We start from the raw sequence: 20,912 nt of genomic DNA on the forward strand, positions 1-20,912 counted from the left end.
GGAAGACAATGCGATCTTCCATACCTTCACTGCAATTTGCAAAATGCCTTTGAAATTAATACAGAGGGCAATCCTAGCCCTGTTCATTATAAAAACCCGGTGCTGAGGTTTCTGTACCAGTCTTGTGCTGCTGAAAAACCTTTTAAGGGGCTTTTGGTTATGCTGAGCAGTTTGGTATTGGTTTGTTTTTTTTAAAAGCCAAGCTACCAAAATCCCTTTCTGTTCTGCATTTGTCCCTTACTACTATGTGCTTCTGATGCTGGGAGCTGTTGCAAACCCAAGAGTACCACAAACTGCTCTCCCACCATGCTGGTTTGCATTACTTACCGTCTCCCGACGCCTGCAAGTTTTGGCTTCCGACCAGCAAATTTCCCCCCTTCCGTCTCGAATGCCTTTCTGTTAGCATCACATTGACCTTCCGTTTTTCCGTCATAAAAGCACAATGCATCTGTATATTTCCAGGGTTTAAATGTGAGCACAGGGCTCCCTAAGCTTTGGAACATGGTTTGCAGAATGCCCACTCAGCCCTGGAAGGAACAAAAGTGATTGATAAAATGAGTGTTTTTAGAGCACATGCAGAAAGCCTCAGGATAAAGAGTACAAGTTTGCATCACATGACGTAAAAGTAAAATGAGCTGGGGTAGTGTAATGGCTGGAAGAGGAAGTTGCAGATCAGTGAGTTCCGGGTTCGAATTTTGCCTCTGCCAGGAACTCACTAGGGTGGCCTTAGGCAAAGCTACTTTCTCTCATGCTTCATTCTGCCCCTTCCATCTGCAAAATAGGGGCGAATAACTTACCTCTCAAGGCTGTTGCAAGCATTACAACATCCAGATATTGCACCTGAAACACACGGGACACTTGAAATGTTTACAGGTGTTATGTCGTATAAAAATTATATTTAACACAAGTCTTTAAACTTGCTTGTGACAAGGAAGGAGGCTTCTATTTTTAAAAATCAAAATTTGACTCCCTTTTTTCCGCTGTAGGGCATCAGTGACTGATAATAGTATATATAGCCAATGGTTTGTTTTTTAAAAATACAATAAAATGCTGAGGACTAGTAACTTTTCTGGATTTATTTGCAAGCTGACAGGATGCCCTAGCACCCACTTCTGCACTGGCCATGCCTGAGGACGCGGCTCTCTCATTGTCCTCAGAGCAGACTCTCCAGTTCCGCAACCACAAGAGTGGCTTCTGAAAAATTCATCATGAAACAGAAGCATGCAAATCTATCAGATTCCGATGCATCTTGTACCTCTAGCCAATAGCAAGCGGCCTACTATGTCGCAGGAGTTATTGCATCTGTGTTCAATACCTGCAAAAACTCACAGCCTGCCAACAAAAGAATAGCAAGTATTAGGCGTATTTTATTCCCAGGCCTTTCCTGGAAGCCACATACTACCCTATGAGAGAACAGCCTGTCCCATAATATTAAACTTGATAAGCTATAGTTATTCAGCAGCGAGGGGAAATGTATTCTGCACATGCTTAGGGACACTCGAGCACTGTTGCTTGACGTTTTCCTAAGCCGACAATGACAAGGAGCTCCAGGGCAAAAGCCCGGCTTCAATAGAAAAATTCATCTAGTCCTCTTCCTCCCCAACAAAGAGGTTTTGAGAACTTGCCGTGTGACGGCTCGTCGGCATAAAAAAAACATCCACTTCACTGGAAGCCACACATGCTCCATTTCAAAGTAAGATGAACTCTCCTTCTTGCAGCTAAAATGAATATGAAACAGCTATGGAAACAAGGGTTTGGAGCTCAAGTCACTTTGCATTTGGGGGGAGAAGTTTAACTGCTGGCAGCAAAAGTTTGCCTCTTTTCCTGCGCAAAGTGCAAAGGAATGCAAATGATTGTCGCAGAGAGAAGCAAGCGGAAGCAAGCCCAAGCAACTACCATCATAAAAAGGTAAAGGGACCCCTGACCATTAGGTCCAGTCGTGGCCGATTCTGGGGTTGCAGTGCTCATCTCGCTTTATTGGCCGCTTCTGACTAAGCCGCTTCTGGCGAACCAGAGCAGCGCACGGAAACGCCGTTTACCTTCCCGCCGGAGTGGTACCTATTTGTCTACTTGCACTTTGACGTGCTTTCAAACTGCTAGGTTGGCAGGAGCAGGGACCGAGCAACGGGAGCTCACCCCGTCGCGGGGATTTGAACCGCCGACCTTCTGATCGGCAAGCCCTAGGCTCTGTGGTTTAACCCACAGCGCCACCCGCGTCCCATACGTTGGGTTAAATATGCTTCAGGTTGAGAGTTTTCAGGTTACTGCCAGGTTTCGCAGCTCGCGCATGCGCAGACGCTCAAAATGACATCGCGTGCATGCGCGGAAACGGCGAATCGCGACCCGCACAGATGCGGGTTGCGTTCGCTTTAGGATGCAAACAGAGCTCCAGAACGGATCCTGTTTGCATCCAGAGGTACCACTGTACGTGGACACATGCAACAGTGGTTTTCCAACTTCCTGCCTTTAGGGATTCCCTTCCTGCCAAGTAATTTCTCTGCATCCTCAGTAGAGGCAAAGGAGGCACCGGCCCACCAACCTCCCTGCCCTTAGCCAGGTTGCCCCTGCCTTCTTACAACTGGTCAGGGGGTGGGACCCGCCTGCCGTTCGCTCTGGCTCCCCCTACTGTTGGCCTCCCAGGTATCCACCCTACCACTGGACACCAGCAACCACAGTGTGTCGCAGAAGATTCTGCGGCTTGTCCTACAATGAACCAAGCAGGGCATAGGCCAGGCCTTCTGGCCTTTACATGGCTTCAGGGGGACTGCGGGCACACTCTAGTATGCAAACACCCACATCCCAATGCATACTGGGAATAATGGGCAAGTTGTCTTTCCAACTCTTTACTTTACTGGTCCTTCTGGGTTGTTCAGAGAAGGTTTTGAAAGCTGCCGTTTTCAGCTTGTCAAGGGATGTGCCCCATTCCGCCCATCGCTTTGCCTGTGCAAATGGGCTGTGCACACACAACAGCTGCTGCACACACCCCTATCTTGCGCTGGGTGCCGATACATCTGGGCAAAAAGGTAGAATTCAAGACCCGTTTCTGTAGTCTGAAGGCAAGCACTGGACATACCAGCATCCACATCAGGAAAAGGCAATTATTGGCACCTCAAATGGGTCTGCCTGTGCAGTTGCCACCCATTTTTCAAAGCAAATGGAAACAGGCACCCATGTATACTCTTCCTGGTGCCACTGTTGGCAGGCTTCCCATCCGCAGTGCTGGGCGGGTCTCATTCTGCATCTACGTCTGGAGAAGGGTCACGAAAGGGAGATGGACAGTTTACAGGCTCCTTCCTCCTGCTCCTCTTTCAACTGGCCCCTCCCAATTGCAGCTTTTAAGGCATCCGATAACCTTACGTCTCAAGAGCCATTTCCGATAGAAGAGTCAAGGAATAGTCAGATAAGCCAACTTGCTTCAGCTCAGATGGGTTAATGATCAAACCTCATTCTAAGGTTAATGAAGATATCCACAGATAAGGTTTTTCAAACTTCCCATCGCGGACAAAAACCATCCTCAGGGGAACTTAGAAATCCAGCATGTTTTTTCAGCCCTCTTCAAGGTTTTAACAACAACAACAAACAGATAGGTGCTGCCTTTTAAAAACCAGAACCATGTATTTATCTAAAGTTGGTCCAGAAAGATTGGTAAAGATTATGACTATCTTCTTAAAACTTTCGGGACAGTCTCTTTTGCATTCGAGTCAGCTACTTTACTAAGATCTTCAGAGAAGTCACTGATCCACATACAGTCATACCTCATGTTACGGACGCTTCAGGTTACGTGTTTTCGGGTTATGGACCGCAGGAAACCCGGAAGTACCGGAATGAGTTACTTCCGGGTTTCACCGCTCACACATGCACAGAAGCACTAAATTGCACTCTGCGCAGAAGCACCGAATCAGGATGCGAACGCTGCGGGTGTGCCTCCATCACGGATTACGTCTGCAACCCGAGGTTCCACTGTACTCAATTGTTCTCCTCTGTTATACACCCAAGTCCTATCCTTTAGAAGCCTTTAAAAGGCAGCGCAGGCATGTATTTCCAAGGAAGCTGTGAAGTAATGGATCCGAACTTCCAGAATATAGTTTATAGGGGTTGGATACCGTGCTTAAGTGTAGTCAGGATGACTAACTTAAGTCTTGTGATTTCAAAGGATCTACCCTAAGCATGACTAACTCTGGAGCCAGTCCTATCCCTCCGCCAAGATTTGCATACTTTGAGTTGCCTTGAGGGTTTTTTGGGGGGGGGGTTGAGAGAGAAAGATGGAAAGCTGGACGTTTTGGAATACATCCAAGTAGGTTTTTAGCCTGGCCACCCCTGACTTCCATACCTTGGGAAGAAATCATAGAGCAGTTCCGCGAAGAATAGCCCCATACCACCAGAAGACAGGGAGCAGAACAGAAGAGCACGGCCCTGGATGTGTAATACATTATTAGTTGAAAGTAGTGTACACTGCACATCAACCTCTCATCTCTGTTCTCTGTTCTCCCTTGCCCTTGCCAAAAAGGCATCACCGAAGGCACTAAACATTGCCTTCTCTGTTGTCTAATTATAAACCTAAGACAAATGCCAAAATCCGACTGGTCTCTTGAGCAAAACAAACTCTGAACACATCTCTCCCCTCCACCCTAGAATTCATATTGCTCTGAGCAATGAGAAAAATGGGAAGCCATTTAATCAGAACAGCCCTGTCATTTAGCAACAATGAAGAACCCTTCAAACAAGGCTGTATGCAAAGGATCCTTTTTCGGAGATTTGGAGGCGAAATTATTTTGCTATACTTGCCTCCCAAATATCCATGTGCATGAATTCCACACCTCAAATGACTATGGTTCTCTGGTTTAAGCAGCTATTTCAGTTCTCACAGCGCTTCCAAAAGCTCAGAAAAATCTGTTTGTCCAGTGATGAAGGCGGTACAGCCTGGAGTTGGTTAGTGAGTGGGTGTTGATAATGCCAAGGTTGGAGGTTTGATTCCCATATGGGACAGCTACGTTATTCCTGCATCGCAAGGGTTTGAACGAGAAGATCCTCAGAGTCCCAACTCCACAATTCTGTGGAGAATTACCGTATTTTTTGCACCATAACACTCACTTTTTTCCTCCTAGAAAGGGGAAATGTCTGTGCGTGTTATGGAGCGGATGCCTGCGGGTGGCGGGAGGGATCTGCTGCAGTCGTGAGCAGAGGATCCATGGTTCCCCTTCCTTCCCTCCTCCGTGGTTACAAAGCATGGATCCACATGGATCCTCAGGATTTTTGCATTGGGCTACTCCAAACTCACTGTCAGATCACATGTCTGTGGCCACAGCATGAACCACAAAAATCATATATCCACTATTTCGTTTAGAATATTTTTTTTCTTGTTTTCCTCCTCTAAAAACTACGTGCGTGTTATGGTCTGGTGCGTGTTATAGAGCAAAAAATACGGTATATTAGAAAGCTTCATAGCCTACCCCCTTTAATTCTCTGAAAAGCTGTCACTTCTCTTCCATTTCAGTTCCTCCCATGTTTGAAAAACTAGTGTAGAAAAAAATAAGCACACATCGGAAGTTAAAGAAATGATAAGCTAAATATCCAGATTGTGACACTCCAGGCAAGTGCTAAATACACGGCTGGTGTAACGCTTTCTTACTGCTGCCAAGCCACAATCCCTCCCTCTCTCTTAGTTAAGCAGTCGCTGAAGAATTGTGCTAGGCATCAAATTGACACTTTTAAAAAATTCCAATATTTCCATCCCTGTTCATGAGCTTCTCTAACTTTTTTTTGGGGGGGGGGGAGCACCTCATTGTCAAAATTCAGGAAAATCTAGGGTGAATTTTTTTTTTTTAGATCTGCAGGCCTAAGGAGAGAAAAACACCTTACAAAAACACCCAGAATTACCAACTTTGTTTCCTTTTAATATAAAAAGTATAACTGAGATATCCAATGTACAAATACCAAAAATTGTGCATAATAAAATGTACCATAATGCTGTACACACAGTGTAAACCGTTCCAACGAGAATGATTGGGTTTTTAAAAAATAAAAAAATAAACCTGGGTCTTCACCTGACCTGGAAGAAACAAGAAATAAATGTTCTGGAAACAGTGGAATGTGAGCACAAACGCTTCTCCCCCCCCCCCCGCCCCCACCACTTTGGAGAGTGTCCTCTGGCAGCCCCAAACACCCCTGAACTTAAACAAAGCCAAACATTTTATTTATTGGAATTCCTTAGGCAGCGAGTCTGCTGGTCAGCGTAAGCAGCACAGCATTAATTCCCAGGCAGGGCAGCGTCAAATCCAGACCGAGGTTTTCCCATCCCCTGACTTGCTGCTGCCGCTGCTTTTATTTGAGCTGCCCTTTGGCTTCTTCTCCTTGGAGCAGGTTGGGTTGTTCTGGTTGTTGTAGGCTTGGATGGCGAGGTCTAAGCGTTCCTGGGCGACTTTGATTTCCCGCTGGAGGGTCTCCAACTCGGTGGGGATGTTCTCCTCGTTGCTGCCGTATTGCTGCTCTTGGGCGATGTTCGCCTTGTTCTGCTTGTAGGCCATTTTGGCGTTGGACAGTTCTGTGTACTGGATCTGGTCGGGCTTCACCGCGATGTTGTAGCCCGGAGGCGCGGACGGCGTGTTCCAAGTGAACGGGTAGTTGTAAGTCCCCGAGTCCTCCAACTCTTTCTGCTTATTGTTCAGCGTGTCCCGGATGGTGCCGAACCCCAAGTGGAGCATTTCCCACACGTTCAGAAGTAAACAAAGGCAGCTCACGCCGTACATGATGAGCAGGAAGATGGTTTTTTCTGTAGGCCGCGAAATGAAGCAGTCTATCGTGTGCGGGCACGGCTTCCGGCTGCAAAGGAATCTCGGGCTCACTTCGAACCCGTAGAGGAAATACTGGCCGACGAGGAAGCCGATTTCAAAAACAGTCCTGCTCAGGAGTTGCAGTATATAAATCTTCATGAGGCCGTCCTCTCGGATGCGCCTCCTGCCGTCGTGCTTCACTTTGGTTGGAGGCGGGTTTTCCTTATTCTCGCTCTCCAGCTCGATCTCCGGGTACATCATCGGGTCCTCCTCGTGGTCATCCTCAGCCTCTTCCAAGCCCCGGTGCTGTTTCCAGCGCATGGGGAAAGGCTTGCTTCGGAACTTCCTCTCTGTCTCGCCGTGCTCCACCATCCGGGCGATTTTGTGAATGGCGTAGGCCAGGTACATCACCGAGGGAGTGGAGACGAGGATGATCTGGAAAACCCAAAAGCGCACGTGGGAGAGCGGGGCGAAAGCGTCGTAGCAAACGTTCTCGCAGCCCGGCTGTTCCGTGTTGCACACGAACTTGCTCTGCTCATCGTAGTAGATGGACTCGCCTCCCACGGCGGTGAGGACGATGCGGAAGACGATCAGCAGCGTCAACCAGATCTTCCCAACGAACGTGGAGTGGTTGTGGATTTCTTCGAGGAGACGTGTCAGGAAACTCCAACTCATGGTGGTCAAAGGCTGTTAGCTAAGAACAAAAAAAGGGGGGGATTGGGGGAGAAGAGAACATGGCTATTAATATCTCGATATAAACAAAGCAAAAGCCCCCTTAATCCCCAAGCCACTTTGCAAGAGTGCAAGGAATCTGAAGCAGAAATACCGACTGGTTAACGTGCAAACAGTGCAAGGAAATGAGATTTGTCCTGTTGTGCCGTGAAATATACTACAAAAACGCACCTAAGTATAAATTTCCAGCTCTGCGAAACTTTCGTCTACCAACATTTTGCATATACATGTTTCTACCATTGCATGTTGTCCTCTACTTATATACTTGAATAATTTAACCATTCTCTACATTTCCAAAGACCAGCGTAAAAAACCCCACATTACACCCCAACTAAGGAAAAGGCCGGTTCACACAACGGAAAGGAAAATTACTGCCAAGTGGCATTTTGAAATTAGCTGCTGCTGCTATGCTTTATCTATTTCGCCTTTGTGTTTTTAAACTATGTACAAATGTGGATTTGAGTGTGTGTATTTACTCACAAGCAGGGCATTTATATAAATCACAGACTGATTTAAATTATTATTTAAATCACCAAGGAGGAGGCTAAAGCCTCCAACATTCCAATTAACATATTTCCTAAGTAAGCATGTATAACTAATTGGTAGTTGTAACCATTAAAACATATCTGCTTATTACAGCATTTATACTTCCTGGGCTCCAGGCTCATGCAGCTGAGGGCCAGATCTCAAGGGGATCCATGAGGCTTTGGGTCCAGTGGATCCAAACGGCTTAACAAAGCCTACTCCTTGGCTTAGCGTTCTAAGTGAACAATGCAGTCTATATCTGAACTGGCCCTAAAGCAAATGCTGCCTGGGTGTCAAGTCGTAATTTATAACCCCCAAAGGCATGTTATTTAACATTTGATAACTTAGTTTAAAGCAGGAGTGGGGAACTGCAGGTCCAGGGGGCCAAATGTGCTTCTATCTGGCCCTGAAAACTCTCTCCAGGCCATGCGCACCCCATCCTGTTCTGAACCCTTCTTAAGTAGTTCTGCCTGGTTGGAAAGCATCCTTGAGCAGTGATGCCACTTGCTTAGATGGAAAATACAGAGAATGGGGTTGGGGTTGGGTGTGTGTGTGTGTGTGTGTGTGTGTGTGTAGAAAATTAATTTTGCATGGCTAGAATATAGCCTACTGCAGGAGTTCCCAAAGTGCAGGGAGCACCAATGTTCCACAGGCTTCATTCAGGTGGTCTGCACAGGTAACTCTGCATAGTCATGTGCTTGGGAAGGTGTGTACAGCAACTGCCCCATTGTTCCAACAATCAACAAAGTCATTAAAAAAAAGATCCTATTTAAATTTTTAAAGTCTGGTTTTAAAATGCAACTTTTAAAATCATTGGGTTGTGTGTTTTTTCAACCCACCCTGGAATATGATGTCCTACTGTTGTATACCATCCTCTGGTTTTCAAGAATCTGCCCAGCTGGGCAGTGTTCAACATGGTTTGAAGGTGGTTAGAGTAAAGGGACCCCTGACCGTTAGGTCCAGTCGTGGACGACTCTGGGGTTGCGGCGCTCATCTCGCTTTATTGGCTGAGGGAGCCGGCATACAGCTTCCAGGTCATGTGGCCAGCATGACTAAGCCGCTTCTGGCGAACCAGAGCAGTGCACGGAAATGCCGTTTACCTTCCCGCCGGAGTGGCACCTATTTATCTACTTGCACTTTGACGTGCTTTCGAACTGCTAGGTGGGCAGGAGCAGGGACGGAGCAACGGGAGCTCACCCTGTTGCAGGGATTCGAACCGCCGACCTTCCAATCAGCAAGCCCTAGGCTCTGTGGTTCTGTGCCCCTAAAGAATCGGGTTCACAGTTTGGACCCTGCACTGTTGCATGAGGCAAAGGCGTCATTGGTAGCTCAGAGTGCCATTAGGGCTGGGCGATATATTGTCCAAAACCGGTTTGAAGTCCATATCATGATATCAGTTTCATGGTTTTTAGCTGGCACTATACTGCAAATCATGGTGTCTGGGGGCGTGCTAAGCAAAAATCACCAATGTGGGGGGAACCATGAAGCCAGCCAATGTCTCCATCCTTATTTCAGACATTGTGATATATTGGTGCATAGCAATGTTTGGCTGGTGATATAATCGCGATGTTGAAAACCAGATTATCGCCCAGCCCTAAGTGCCGTTTATCAGCACAGAAGCGCAGCCAACAAATAAAGGAAGTGTATTTGTGCTCTTCATGGAAATTCTACCTTGCCAAGTGGGTCAAAAGTCAGTCTGGTGTAAGTACGCAAACTCATAATCTAGGGAGACTTGGTTTCAAACACCCATTCAGCCATGAAGTCTATTGGATAACTTCAGATTGAACCCAACGCTCCCTCACAAACTTGTTAGGTATAAAACAGGCCTGAGAAAACTGTATGTCTTCCACCTTGAACTCTGTGAAGTTAAGGATGAGCTAAAAATAATAAACAAGAGCTGTGAAGTTGTCCAATCTTTTTTTTTAAAAGAAAAGGGGGAAAAGGCTTAACATGTATGTACCGTGCAGGGAAAACATTACAGCCAAGAGGCAATCCAAACATGGACATGGGCAAGTTAACCTTCTCCAATCCTAGGCCCTTATCTCCCATAGAGTATGACTCTTTTTTAAAAAAAAGACAGAGACAGAAATATCTTTCAGGAGACAGGCCAACACGCCTTATTAGGAAAAAGATTATATTTATGGGAGAAACCCTTCCCACTTCCAAGGCTATTTCAACAGAGGAAGAAGCTGCCTAGGGAGACTGTGGAAGTCTCCTTCCTCTGGCATTTACCCCAACCCTCAAGGCCTCATGCTCTCTTTACCATTTTAAGGTGTCCACATACATGGAGATTAAAACAGTCTTTTTTCCGTAATGGGAGGCTGTAAAACCTACAACCGGGGTTGAGTTCCGTTCTGTATTTTATCCCAAATGAGCTATGTTCACATGTGCTGCTAAAAAAAATCTTGTGTGTACAGTAGTACCTCGGGTTAAGTACTTAATTCGTTCCGGAGGTCTGTTCTTAACCTGAAACTGTTCTTAACCTGAAGCACCACTTAAGCTAATGGGGCCTCCCGCTGCCGCCGGAGCACGATTTCTGTTCTCATCCTGAAGCAAAGTTATTAACACGAGGTAATATTTCTGGGGTAGCGGAGTCTGTAACCCGAGGTAGCACTGTACATGCATATCTCATGTGAAAGGTGCCAGGCAGAACAGTCGTAATGGGGGCACAGAAAGCCAGCATTCCTCTATTCCAGCAGAAGCTGGTGCAGAGGCGAATTGCCCACCATCCTAGCCCCCCGAAAAAACCAGCAAGGAAAGGAAGGGGAGGCTAGAACTGCAATCCTAGCCATTTAGATCGGCCTCTGGGAGAGGGTCTCCTCCGAATCCCATCATCAGATGGTTGTACTCTCATGGGGTTTTTTTTCTCTCGGAGAAACGAATGAGCCGTTTATTCAGCATGAATCCTGATTTACACAACCGTTACACAACAGTTAAAACTATGTCTGGTTTCCATACTGTTACAGGCCCCCCCAATTTCTGCCGAGTGGTAGTAGGAGATTCCAGGGGTCTTGGCACTCAACCAGAGTTTCTGTTTCCTTGGGGGAAATTGAGATGCAGCAGAGACTAGTGGCTTTAAGAAATATGGTTCGTTTGCAGAGTTTTATGGAGACAGAGAACATCGCGTTTACATCCCAAGAGGGGCTTGTACTTCGTAGCAGCCCAGCAATGGATATGGAGGGATCCTAAGCACCATCCTACTCTCTCTTTGCAACAGCCTGCTGCTCTTTAGTTCCTGCATGAAGTTCTGCCCACTTCCTGTTCTTTCTTCCCAGAAACCCCTGCTCCCCACACCTCTGTTGTACAAGGACACCCTCTCTTCCTGTGGTGACATCACACACCCCTGTTACCCTGGCAACCTCCCTATGGGCCTTCTGCCGGGTTGATTACATCCACTGAGGGGCTAACGGAAACCAATGTTTCTTCATCGACCCACCATCACCAGGTTGGCCTCATGGGGATGATAGCTGGTGTTATTCCCAGCCCTCGCTAAATTCACGAATGCATGAGTTTGCTCAAATTCTGAACCTTCACTGAATGTGGAGATTATGGGGAGTCTGCCCATCCCCCCAATACATAACAGTACATACCATTTATTCTGATTTGTCTATAGGGCAGTTACATGACAGTGCAAATTGCTTGCAGGGAAGGAGCAGAACAGCTCTACAATCCCCATGGATCACCTTAGGTGTAAAAACACCTTAAGGCTGCTTTCTCATGGTTTTGACAAGTGCAGTGATATTTCAGACAACACTTCGGAATGATCACCGCCATTTTAGCAGTATGTCAATCCCTTCCCAGCCGCATTCAATTTTTAAAGTTGTGGTCAAACACATAGGGCCCATATTAAAAGCACATATATTCATGCAGCAGTGCTTAAAAGTTTTTAGAAACATCCCTCAGTGCAAATGTAGAAATCGATTAGAAAAATAAAACCCACTGCACAAAATGGCACACTCACGAAGCTTTGTCACGCCCAACAGTCTGAATGGAACACAAAAAGATGTACACCCAAAAGAGTGTGGGAAGTCAGCGGTAATTTCAATTCCCTCTGTGCCATCTCCAAGAGAAGGCTGGAAGGATGTGACAATGGTGAAAATGGGGGCCCCAGGCTGTGGAACACATAAGTGTCTCCCCAGGGAAGTTTGCCAGGCCCTCAACGCTATAATCTTGCAACACCAAGTAAAGACGTTCCTATTCTCCTGGGTTCTGGGGCACTGCCATATTAGTTTTTGCAGCCATGTTTTTTTATGCTAGCAGCTGGGTGCTCATCCTACGGCTGGGTGGGGAAAGATTTGTTCTTTTTTCATTTTACATGTTTGTATTGTGAATAAACATTTATAAACAGATGTACCGATATGTACAGTGGTACCTCAGGTTACATACACTTCAGGTTACAGACTCCGCTAACCCAGAAATAGTACCTCGGGTTAAGAACTTTGCTTCAGGATGAGAACAGAAATCGGGCTCCGGCGGCACGGCAGCAGTGGGAGGCCCCATTAGCTAAAGTGGTGCTTCAGGTTAAGAACAGTTTCAGGTTAAGAACGGACCTCCGGAATGAATTAAGTACTTAACCTGAGGTACCACTGCATTTCATTCGGCCCATAAACAGCTTCAATACTTCTTTGTAAGAAACAACTCAGAAATTAAACAGCAGCAGCAGCAGCAGCAGCAGCAGAGAGTGGAAAAAGCGGTGATTGCACAGTGCTAGAAGTTGCCAGCCTGGATAGCGAGTTCATTGTGGATTCATATCAGGGATTTCCCGATTTGTAACTCAGCCGGGTATTGTACACTAAAGGGAAGCTACAGGACGGAACTTCACTCCCTGTAGTTGTCATAATTTTGCATTACCGCTGAGAATGGCAAAGGCTTTTCTGAGGACAAAGGGGAAGTCAGAGCAAAAAGTATTATTCTTCCATTTTTATCTGTTTTCTGGCTCAGCTGCGTGGTTTTGCTTTGTTTTTTTAAAAAGCAACATTCTGCAGCCTTGCTGTTCAGAGGTCACCCGTCCCCAGAGAAAAATGAAAGCTGCTAATTTATACAATTAGAAGAAGAGAAGAAGAGTTTGGATTTGATATCCCGCTTTATCACTCCCCTTCAGGAGTCTCAAAGCGGCTAACATTCTCCTTTCCCTTCCTCCCCCACAACAAACACTCTGTGAGGTGAGTGGGGCTGAGAGACTTCAGAGAAGTGTGACTAGCCCAAGGTCACCCAGCAGCTGCATGTGGAGGAGCGGAGACGCGAACCCGGTTCCCCAGATTACGAATCCACCGCTCTTAACCACTACACCACACTGGCTCGGAAACAAGGGTGAAGCTTCTCCCAAACAGCATCATTTCAAATGGTATAAGGGGTGGGGAAGGGGAATCATGTCTGAAGAAGTCCCTGCATCCAAAAAGCTAGCATGTCAGAGAGAAGAGCCCAGTCTGGTCTCCTCTCCTGACAAACTATTTTTCTAGTTCTGGCTCCATGTTCAGCCACGGACGTGCAGAACACACACACACACGCTCAATGTCTAGGTCTGGGTACGGCGGCCCAAAGGCACGGACTGTGTGCAAGAAATGTACTGCCGTTGCCAGGATTGTGTTTAACATTCCACCACAAACCACAGCAGTAAAACGGGAAGCTCCGTTACAGTAGTAGTAGTAGCAGCGGCGGCTTAAAAAAAATCAAGCAAACCGTATGCCTATGTAAGAGGCAAGAAAAGAGCTGGGTAATATCTCAAACAGATAATAATAATAATAATAATAATAATAATAATAATAATAATAATCTATTTATACCCCACCCATCTGGCTGGGTTTCCCTAGCCACTCTGGGCGGTTTCCAACAGAATATTAAAATACAATAGTCTATTAAACATTAAAAGCTTCCCTAAACAGGGCTGCCTTCAGATGTCTTCTAAAAGTCTGGTAGAGTGGTACCTTGGGTTAAGTACTTAATTCGTTCCGGAGGTCCGTACTTAACCTGAAACTGTTCTTAACCTGAAGCACCACTTTAGCTAATGGAGCCTCCTGCTGCACACCGGAGCACAATTTCTGTTCTCATCCTGAAGCAAAGTTCTTAACCTGAAGCAATATTTCTGGGTTAACGGAGTCTGTAACCTGAAGCGTATGTAACCTGAAGCGTATGTAACCCGAGGTACCACTGTAGTTGTTTTTCTCTTTGACATCTGGTGGGAGGGCCTTCCACAGGGCAGGTGCCACTACCGAGAAGGCCCTCTGCCTGGTTCTCTGTAACTTGGCTTCTCGCAGCGAGGGAATCGCCAGAAGGCCCTCAGCACTGGACCTCAAGCAATGGCAAGCAAATTGTCACAAAATTTACCTAAGTATAAGACTCATTCCTGGGATAGTCAGCCGTTTCCCTCCCAAAATTGGAAGGCGTCCAATCCATACCAGGTTAGGTTTCGAGGCCCCCAATCTCCCTACTGCTCCCGATGGCTTCATAAAGAAGTTAAATTGCATTGGGGATATAACATTGGCCCACAGAGCTTCATGCTATTCCCAGAGACCAGCCATGCAAGTGGGGGGGGGGATTCCAGAGCAGTGCCCCCCAACACCCAAGTCGCAGAGACACCCCAGGAGGACAACACAGTCATTGGTAGCAAAACCTGCCGAGAGATCCAGTGTGGGGCTGCCTACAGTGACACCCCCTCCAATCTTGGTCGGTATGGAGTCGAGTTCAATCCACTCCAACCCATTTCTCCCACCCAGGTTTCAGCTCTTCCATTCAGGCCAGCTCCCGGCTCAAGCATAACTAAATCATAGCTGAGGGTGGCCCTACTAGGTACTGACTTGGCTTTCAATAATAGCATCACCAGGGTAGACATGTCACCAGCTAACCTGCAGGGCAAGATCAGTAGAGGGGATGACCACTGTTGCTCCCATAAAGAGCTATAGTCAGTCTGATAAGAGCCAGCCTTTGAATCATAGAAGAAGAAGAAGAAGAAGAAGAAGAAGAAGAAGAAGAGGAGGAGTTGTTGTTGTTGTTTGGATTTGATATCCTGCTTTATCACTACCTGAAGAAGTCTCCAAGCGGCTACCATTCTCCTTTCCCTTCCTCCCCCACAACAAACACTCTGTGAGGTAAGTGGGGCTGAGAGACTTCAGAGAAGTGTGACTGGCCCAAGGTCACCCAGCAGCTGCATGTGGAGGAGCGGGGAAGCGAACCCGGTTCACCAGATTACGAGTCTACAGCTCTTAACCACTACACCACACTGGCTCTCACAGAATTGGAAAGGCCCACAACAGCCATCTATCTGGTCCAACCCCTGCAATGCAGGAATATTTTGCCCAACATGGGGATTGAACCAACAACCCTTAAGAGTCTCATGTTCTAGGGACTGAGCTATTGTCCTGCCAGCGTTTTGTCTGCAGCATGTGATACCAGCAGCAAGGCAAGGCAAGGGGGATGCAACAGGAAAGGTCTAGGTGGGGGCTAAGCCCTTCCCCAGCTCAACCCCTGTTCTCACCTGCTGAAAAACATTCCAGCAGGATTCTTTTCGAGCCTTTAGGTACAGGCAGGTTATAAACCGAACACGAACACATTCCTTGTTAGGGAAGGGGTAGAAAGACAGTGGAGAAGCGGGTATGTGCATTTTGCAGAGCTAATAAACGAGCAATTACTAAGGATGGATGCACTCAAGGGAGAAATTCCAGCAGCGGCCACATCTGATTATGTCTCCTAAATTCAATTAGAGTCATTCATCTTTCAGGCTGCGTACAAATGCCAACTACACCGCCATCCATTTCCATGCCCTGCAAAACTGGTCTGGTTTTGGGGGCAGAGATATGGGGTCAAATTTTGGTAGATTTAATTAGCAACCTAGGTTTTCCAGAACTCGTTACGATTCCTTTTCCCTGAGAACCAGTAACACAGAACAATTCATTCAGCTCTCACTGGAAGGACTGATCCTGAAGCCGAGGCTCCAATACTTTGGCAACCTCATGAGAACAGAAGACTTCCTGGAAAAGACCCTGATGTTGGGAAAGATGGAGGGCACAAGGAGAAGGGGACGACAGAGGATGAGATGGTTGGACAGTGTTCTCGAAGCTACCAGTATGAGTTTGACCAAACTGCGGGAGGCAGTGGAAGACAGGAGTGCCTGGCGTGCTCTGGTCCATGGGGTCACGAAGAGTCGGACACAACTAAATGACAACCAAAATAATAATCTGACCAGAGAAGCACACACACACAAAAGAACCCCTAACTAGTTTTTTGAGGGTGTAGAACATGGCCAACTAGGGTAAAACTAGACATTACGTGGGAGACTCTTGATCGCATCTCCCAATTTATTTGCTTAAAGGCAGCAAATGAGATGCAAAGCTAATGGCCTCCCCTATCCCTCATCCCATAAGTATGTCTCTCACACACTTATTTGGAAATGGCTTCAGAATTCAATGGGGCGTCTAAGGGAAATTGTTGAGGTGTAGGCCTGGGCGATATATCAATAGATCACCCAGGACCGGTCTGAGAAGCAGACCACAGAGTCCGCTTCACTATATCACTGGTGAAACCGCCACTGCTCCCAAGTCCCTCTGCTGGCGGCTTCCGGTGGAGCGCGTCCTCGAAGCGAGAAGGGATTTGGTTGAGAGCGAAAATCCCGACCTACAAAGGGAGGAAAAGGGGGTGCCGAAGGGCGAAAAGCACCCCAGATACACCTCTGGAGGGTGTCCGGAGGTACAGGGGCCCAGCAGAGACTGGTCGCGGCTCGCCTCGCCGTCAGGTAACCTCAAAAAGAGGCGAAGAGAGCGGCGGCGCTGAGCAGCAGGTCAAGGGCAGCCATATCCACCCTCCCAAGTAGCGGAAAGCCCCGGTCTCGCCGAGGGTTAGCGCTCCGCTTTCAAGCATAGGAAACCGGGGAGTAAGCTAAACTTGAGGGGTGCAACGTTTCTGGAACAGAGAAACCCGGCGGAAAATAAACGGTTTATGGAGTTCAGCCTTTATCCGGAATCAGCGAACACGCAGGAAAGCACCAGAGCGCGGAAAAGAAAGTGAGTTCCCCTAGTGATTGCTTTGTTTCCCTGAAAGACTCTTTTATTAAAGCATTTGGATACCTATTAAAAAAATATAGGACTGTTTAAAACAGGGGACAGAGGGTAAAGCTTCTATATTGGAACCGCCTAATGAACTGAGGGGGAAGGAGGAGGAGGAGTCTTTCTCTGTGCTGATTACAGTAAAGTGAGAGCGGAAGAGAAAGTGCCGACGCCATTAGGAGAAACGGAAACGCTGCAGAGGCTAATTAACAAAGACTACCTACTTTTGCAGTATGGATCAGCCTGGTTTATAACTCTCTTCTGCACGTCCATCTCCCTGCTGACATCTCAGTTCTGAGTTGGAAAGATCTACGATTTCTGATGGCTACTTAACGATCGGAAAATAGTTTTTCTCCCTCTGTTGCTTGACTCTCCAGACTGCCCTCAGAGAGAGACTGCCTTTGGAGCTGATTTAGAGATAGTAGAGAAAGCTCAGAAAAGGTTAAAGGAATACTTCGAGGATAACTTAGGTAATGATACAAAACCAAAGGTGGTGTGGGATGCAGGTAAGGCGGTGATGAGGGGTTTCTTCATTCAACAGAGTGCAATTAAGAATAAAAAAAGAGAAAAAGGGAAAAATGAAATTCTACAGCAAATAATGGACAACGAACAAAAATTAACTAAAAACCCCAAAAATAAGAGAATAAAAGAGAATATTAAAGTTTTACAATCTCAGTTTGCAATGTTGATAAATAGGGAAATAGAATGGAAAGTCAAAAAATTAAGACAGAGAAGCTTCGAATATGCTAATAAATCAGGAAAGCTATTAGCTTGGCAGCTTAAAAAAAGGAAGGAACAGAACACAATAAATAAAATCGAGGTGGAGGGAGAAGAGATAAATAATCCCAAGGAAATAAGGAAGGCCTTTTTGGATTTCTACAGAGGACTTTTTAAAAACAGTGAAAGGAATAATCTGAGAAAAATAGAAAGATTTCTAAAATGTAAGAATATAAAAAAGATTTCCACAGTGGAGAAAGGAAAATTGAGTGCCCTAATTGAGGTAGAAGAAATCAAAGAAGCAATAAAGGAATTAAAAAAAGGGAAAGCCCCAGGTCCAGATGGGTTTACTGGTAGCTATTATAAAGAAATGGAGTCAGTCTTGCTGACTCCATTGCAAGAAGTAATGAATAATATCCTTAAAGAAAGAGAAATACCAGAGACATGGAAGGAGGCACTAATCACACTAATCCCCAAACAGGATTCAGATTTACAACAGATTAAAAACTATAGACCGATCTCCCTATTAAACATAGATTACAAGATTTTTGCGGGAATTCTGGCAAGGAGACTAAAAAATATATTGGTAGAAAGTATACACAAAGATCAAGCGGGCTTTTTGCCGAGTAGGCAAATGAAGGACAACATAAGAAACATAGTAAATATTATAGAATATTTATCTGACAGGTGTGATAAACAAGGTTTGTTGTTGTTCGTGGATGCAGAGAAAGCATTCGATAACATAATCTGGGATTTCCTGCTGAAACAATTGGAATATATGGAGGTTGGCACTGAATTCTATAACGGGGTAAAGGCAATCTACACGGAACAAAAGGCAAAACTGATAATAAATAATGTGGAGACAGCAGAAATAAGAATAGCAAAAGGAACAAGACAGGGATGTCCACTGTCCCCATTGTTATTTATAATGGTGTTAGAAGTCCTCCTAAATTCAATAAGAGAAAATAAGGGGATAAAAGGAGTAACAGTTGGGCAGAACGAATACAAAATTAAGGCATTCGCAGACGACCTGGTTGTAACAATGGAGGATCCAATAGATTCAATAAAAGAGGTACTCGAAGAATTTGACCAATTCGGAAAAGTGGCTGGCTTCAAATTAAATAAAAGGAAAACAAAAATTATAGTAAAGAATATGAATACAGATAAAACTGAAGAATTACAAAGAGAAACGGCAAAGAGGTGGCCAGAAAGGTGAAATATTTAGGAATATGGGTAACGCCAAAAAACATAGACTTATTCAAAAATAATTACGAGACAGTATGGAAAGGAGTTAAGAAAGATATTGAAACATGGGGCAAGCTAAAACTGTCATTTTGGGGCAGAATAGCCACAATCAAGATGTGTGTGCTTCCAAAAGTGTTGTTTTTGTTTCAGAACATTCCTGTAATTAAGGGTATAAAGATATTTAAAGACTGGCAGAGGGTGATCTCAAAATTCGTCTGGCAGGGCAAGAAACCAAGAATAAAATTTAAACTGTTGACAGATGTGAAGGAAAGGGGGGGCTTTGCCCTGCCAGATTTGAAATTGTACTATGAGGCGTCATGCCTATGCTGGGTCAAAACATGGATAAAACTGGAAGATAAGGAAGTGCTAGACCTAGAGGGATTTAACAACAGATTTGGGTGGCACGCCTATCTATGGCATGGGAGGAGAAAAGTACACAGGGGCTTCGAAAATCATATTTTCAGAGGTCCACTGATTGAGGTATGGGAGAGGAACAGAGATATGTTAGAACCTAAAACACCCCATTGGCTATCGCCACTAGAAGTCATGAGCGTTAAAAAGATTAACATGAGGGACAATTGGGCTACCTATGAACAACTGTTAATGAAAGAAGAAGGAAAGTGGAAAATGAAGCCGTACGAACAGGTCAAAGAGAAAGTCTATGATTGGCTGCACTATTTCCAGATAAACGGAATGTTCAGGAAAGATATTAAAGACAAAGGATATGCTGATAAAGATTCTAGATTCCAGATTGAGATATTGAATAACAACTATAAAATTTTGTCTAAAATGTATAATCAGTTATTGGAATGGAATTTAATAGACGAGGAAGTAAAGTCGGTAATGATATATTGGGCTAGAGATATCGGTCATAATATATATTTTGAAGAATGGGAGAAACTTTGGAAAAAACATCTCAAGTTTACAGCTTGCGTGACACTAAAGGAGAATTTAATGAAAATGTTTTACCGATGGTATATGACTCCTGCAAAATTAGCCAAAATGTATGGAACTTGTAATAAATGCTGGAAGTGCAAGGAAAGGGAGGGGACCTTCTACCATATGTGGTGGGAATGCCAAAAGGTTAAAGGGTTCTGGGAGAGTGTATATAACGAAATGAAGAAAATTCTAAGATATACTTTTGTTAAAAAACCCGAGGCTTTTCTGTTGGGATTGGTAGGAAGGGAGATAAAAAAGAAAGATCATAAGCTGTTCCAGTATGCAACAACGGCAGCAAGAGTCTTATTAGCTCAAAATTGGAAATCAGAGGGCCTACCGACAATTGAGGAATGGAGAGCAAAACTATCAGATTATGCGGAAATGGATAAGATGACAGGGAAAATTAGATATTCAAAAGACCAGAGGTTCATTAAGGATTGGGAAAGTTTTACGAAATATCTGGAAAATTTAAGTGATGGACAGATAACACTAGTGGGCTTTAAAGGAGCTCTGTAAAAAGAAAAGAGTATTGTCTAAAGAGAAATGGAAGAACTAGAATGATTAATGGCATTACAAATTAAGAAATGCGAACTTTTATAAAAGATTATTACGGATGATTTGTGGAAAGGTTGAAGGAAGTCATACTTAAAAACCTGTGAAAATGAGAATCGAACTTTTATATTTTGTTTTTGTATTTTGCATTATGCAAATTAATAAAAATTATGCATGAAAAAAAAAAGTCCCTCTGCTGGCGACTTCCTCCAGTGAGCGTTGCGAGAAGAGGGACTCAGGAGTGGTTTCAGCAGCAATATATCGCTGGGTGAAACCGCCATCCCATTCTGCCCTCATGCTATGCAGAAGGAGAAAGAAACTGCATCTGCGAGGCTTGTTCCTCCCTCTGCATCTTTTAACTGCTCGGCTGAGGAGCGTGCAGTTGCTGCTCTCCTCC

At 45.3% G+C, this 20,912-nt stretch overlaps 1 protein-coding gene across 4 annotated transcripts in view; it reads right to left on the reverse strand.

The window, feature by feature from the left end:
- Nucleotides 1-5,873: 5,873 nt before the first annotated feature.
- Nucleotides 5,874-20,912, reverse strand: part of GJC1 (gap junction protein gamma 1) — a 41,719-nt gene continuing 26,680 nt past the window's right edge. For all 4 annotated transcript variants that reach the window (XM_080976939.1, XM_080976938.1, XM_080976936.1 and 1 more), the window contains exon 2: nucleotides 5,874-7,464. In XM_080976939.1, coding sequence (XP_080833065.1) covers nucleotides 6,270-7,445 — 1,176 coding nt within the window. In that variant the 5' untranslated portion in view covers nucleotides 7,446-7,464 and the 3' untranslated portion in view covers nucleotides 5,874-6,269. The remainder of the gene's footprint in view (nucleotides 7,465-20,912) is intronic.

This window comes from Podarcis pityusensis (assembly GCF_964106645.2).
Source record: "Podarcis pityusensis genome assembly, chromosome: 13".
NCBI classification, from domain to species: Eukaryota; Metazoa; Chordata; class Lepidosauria; order Squamata; family Lacertidae; genus Podarcis; species Podarcis pityusensis.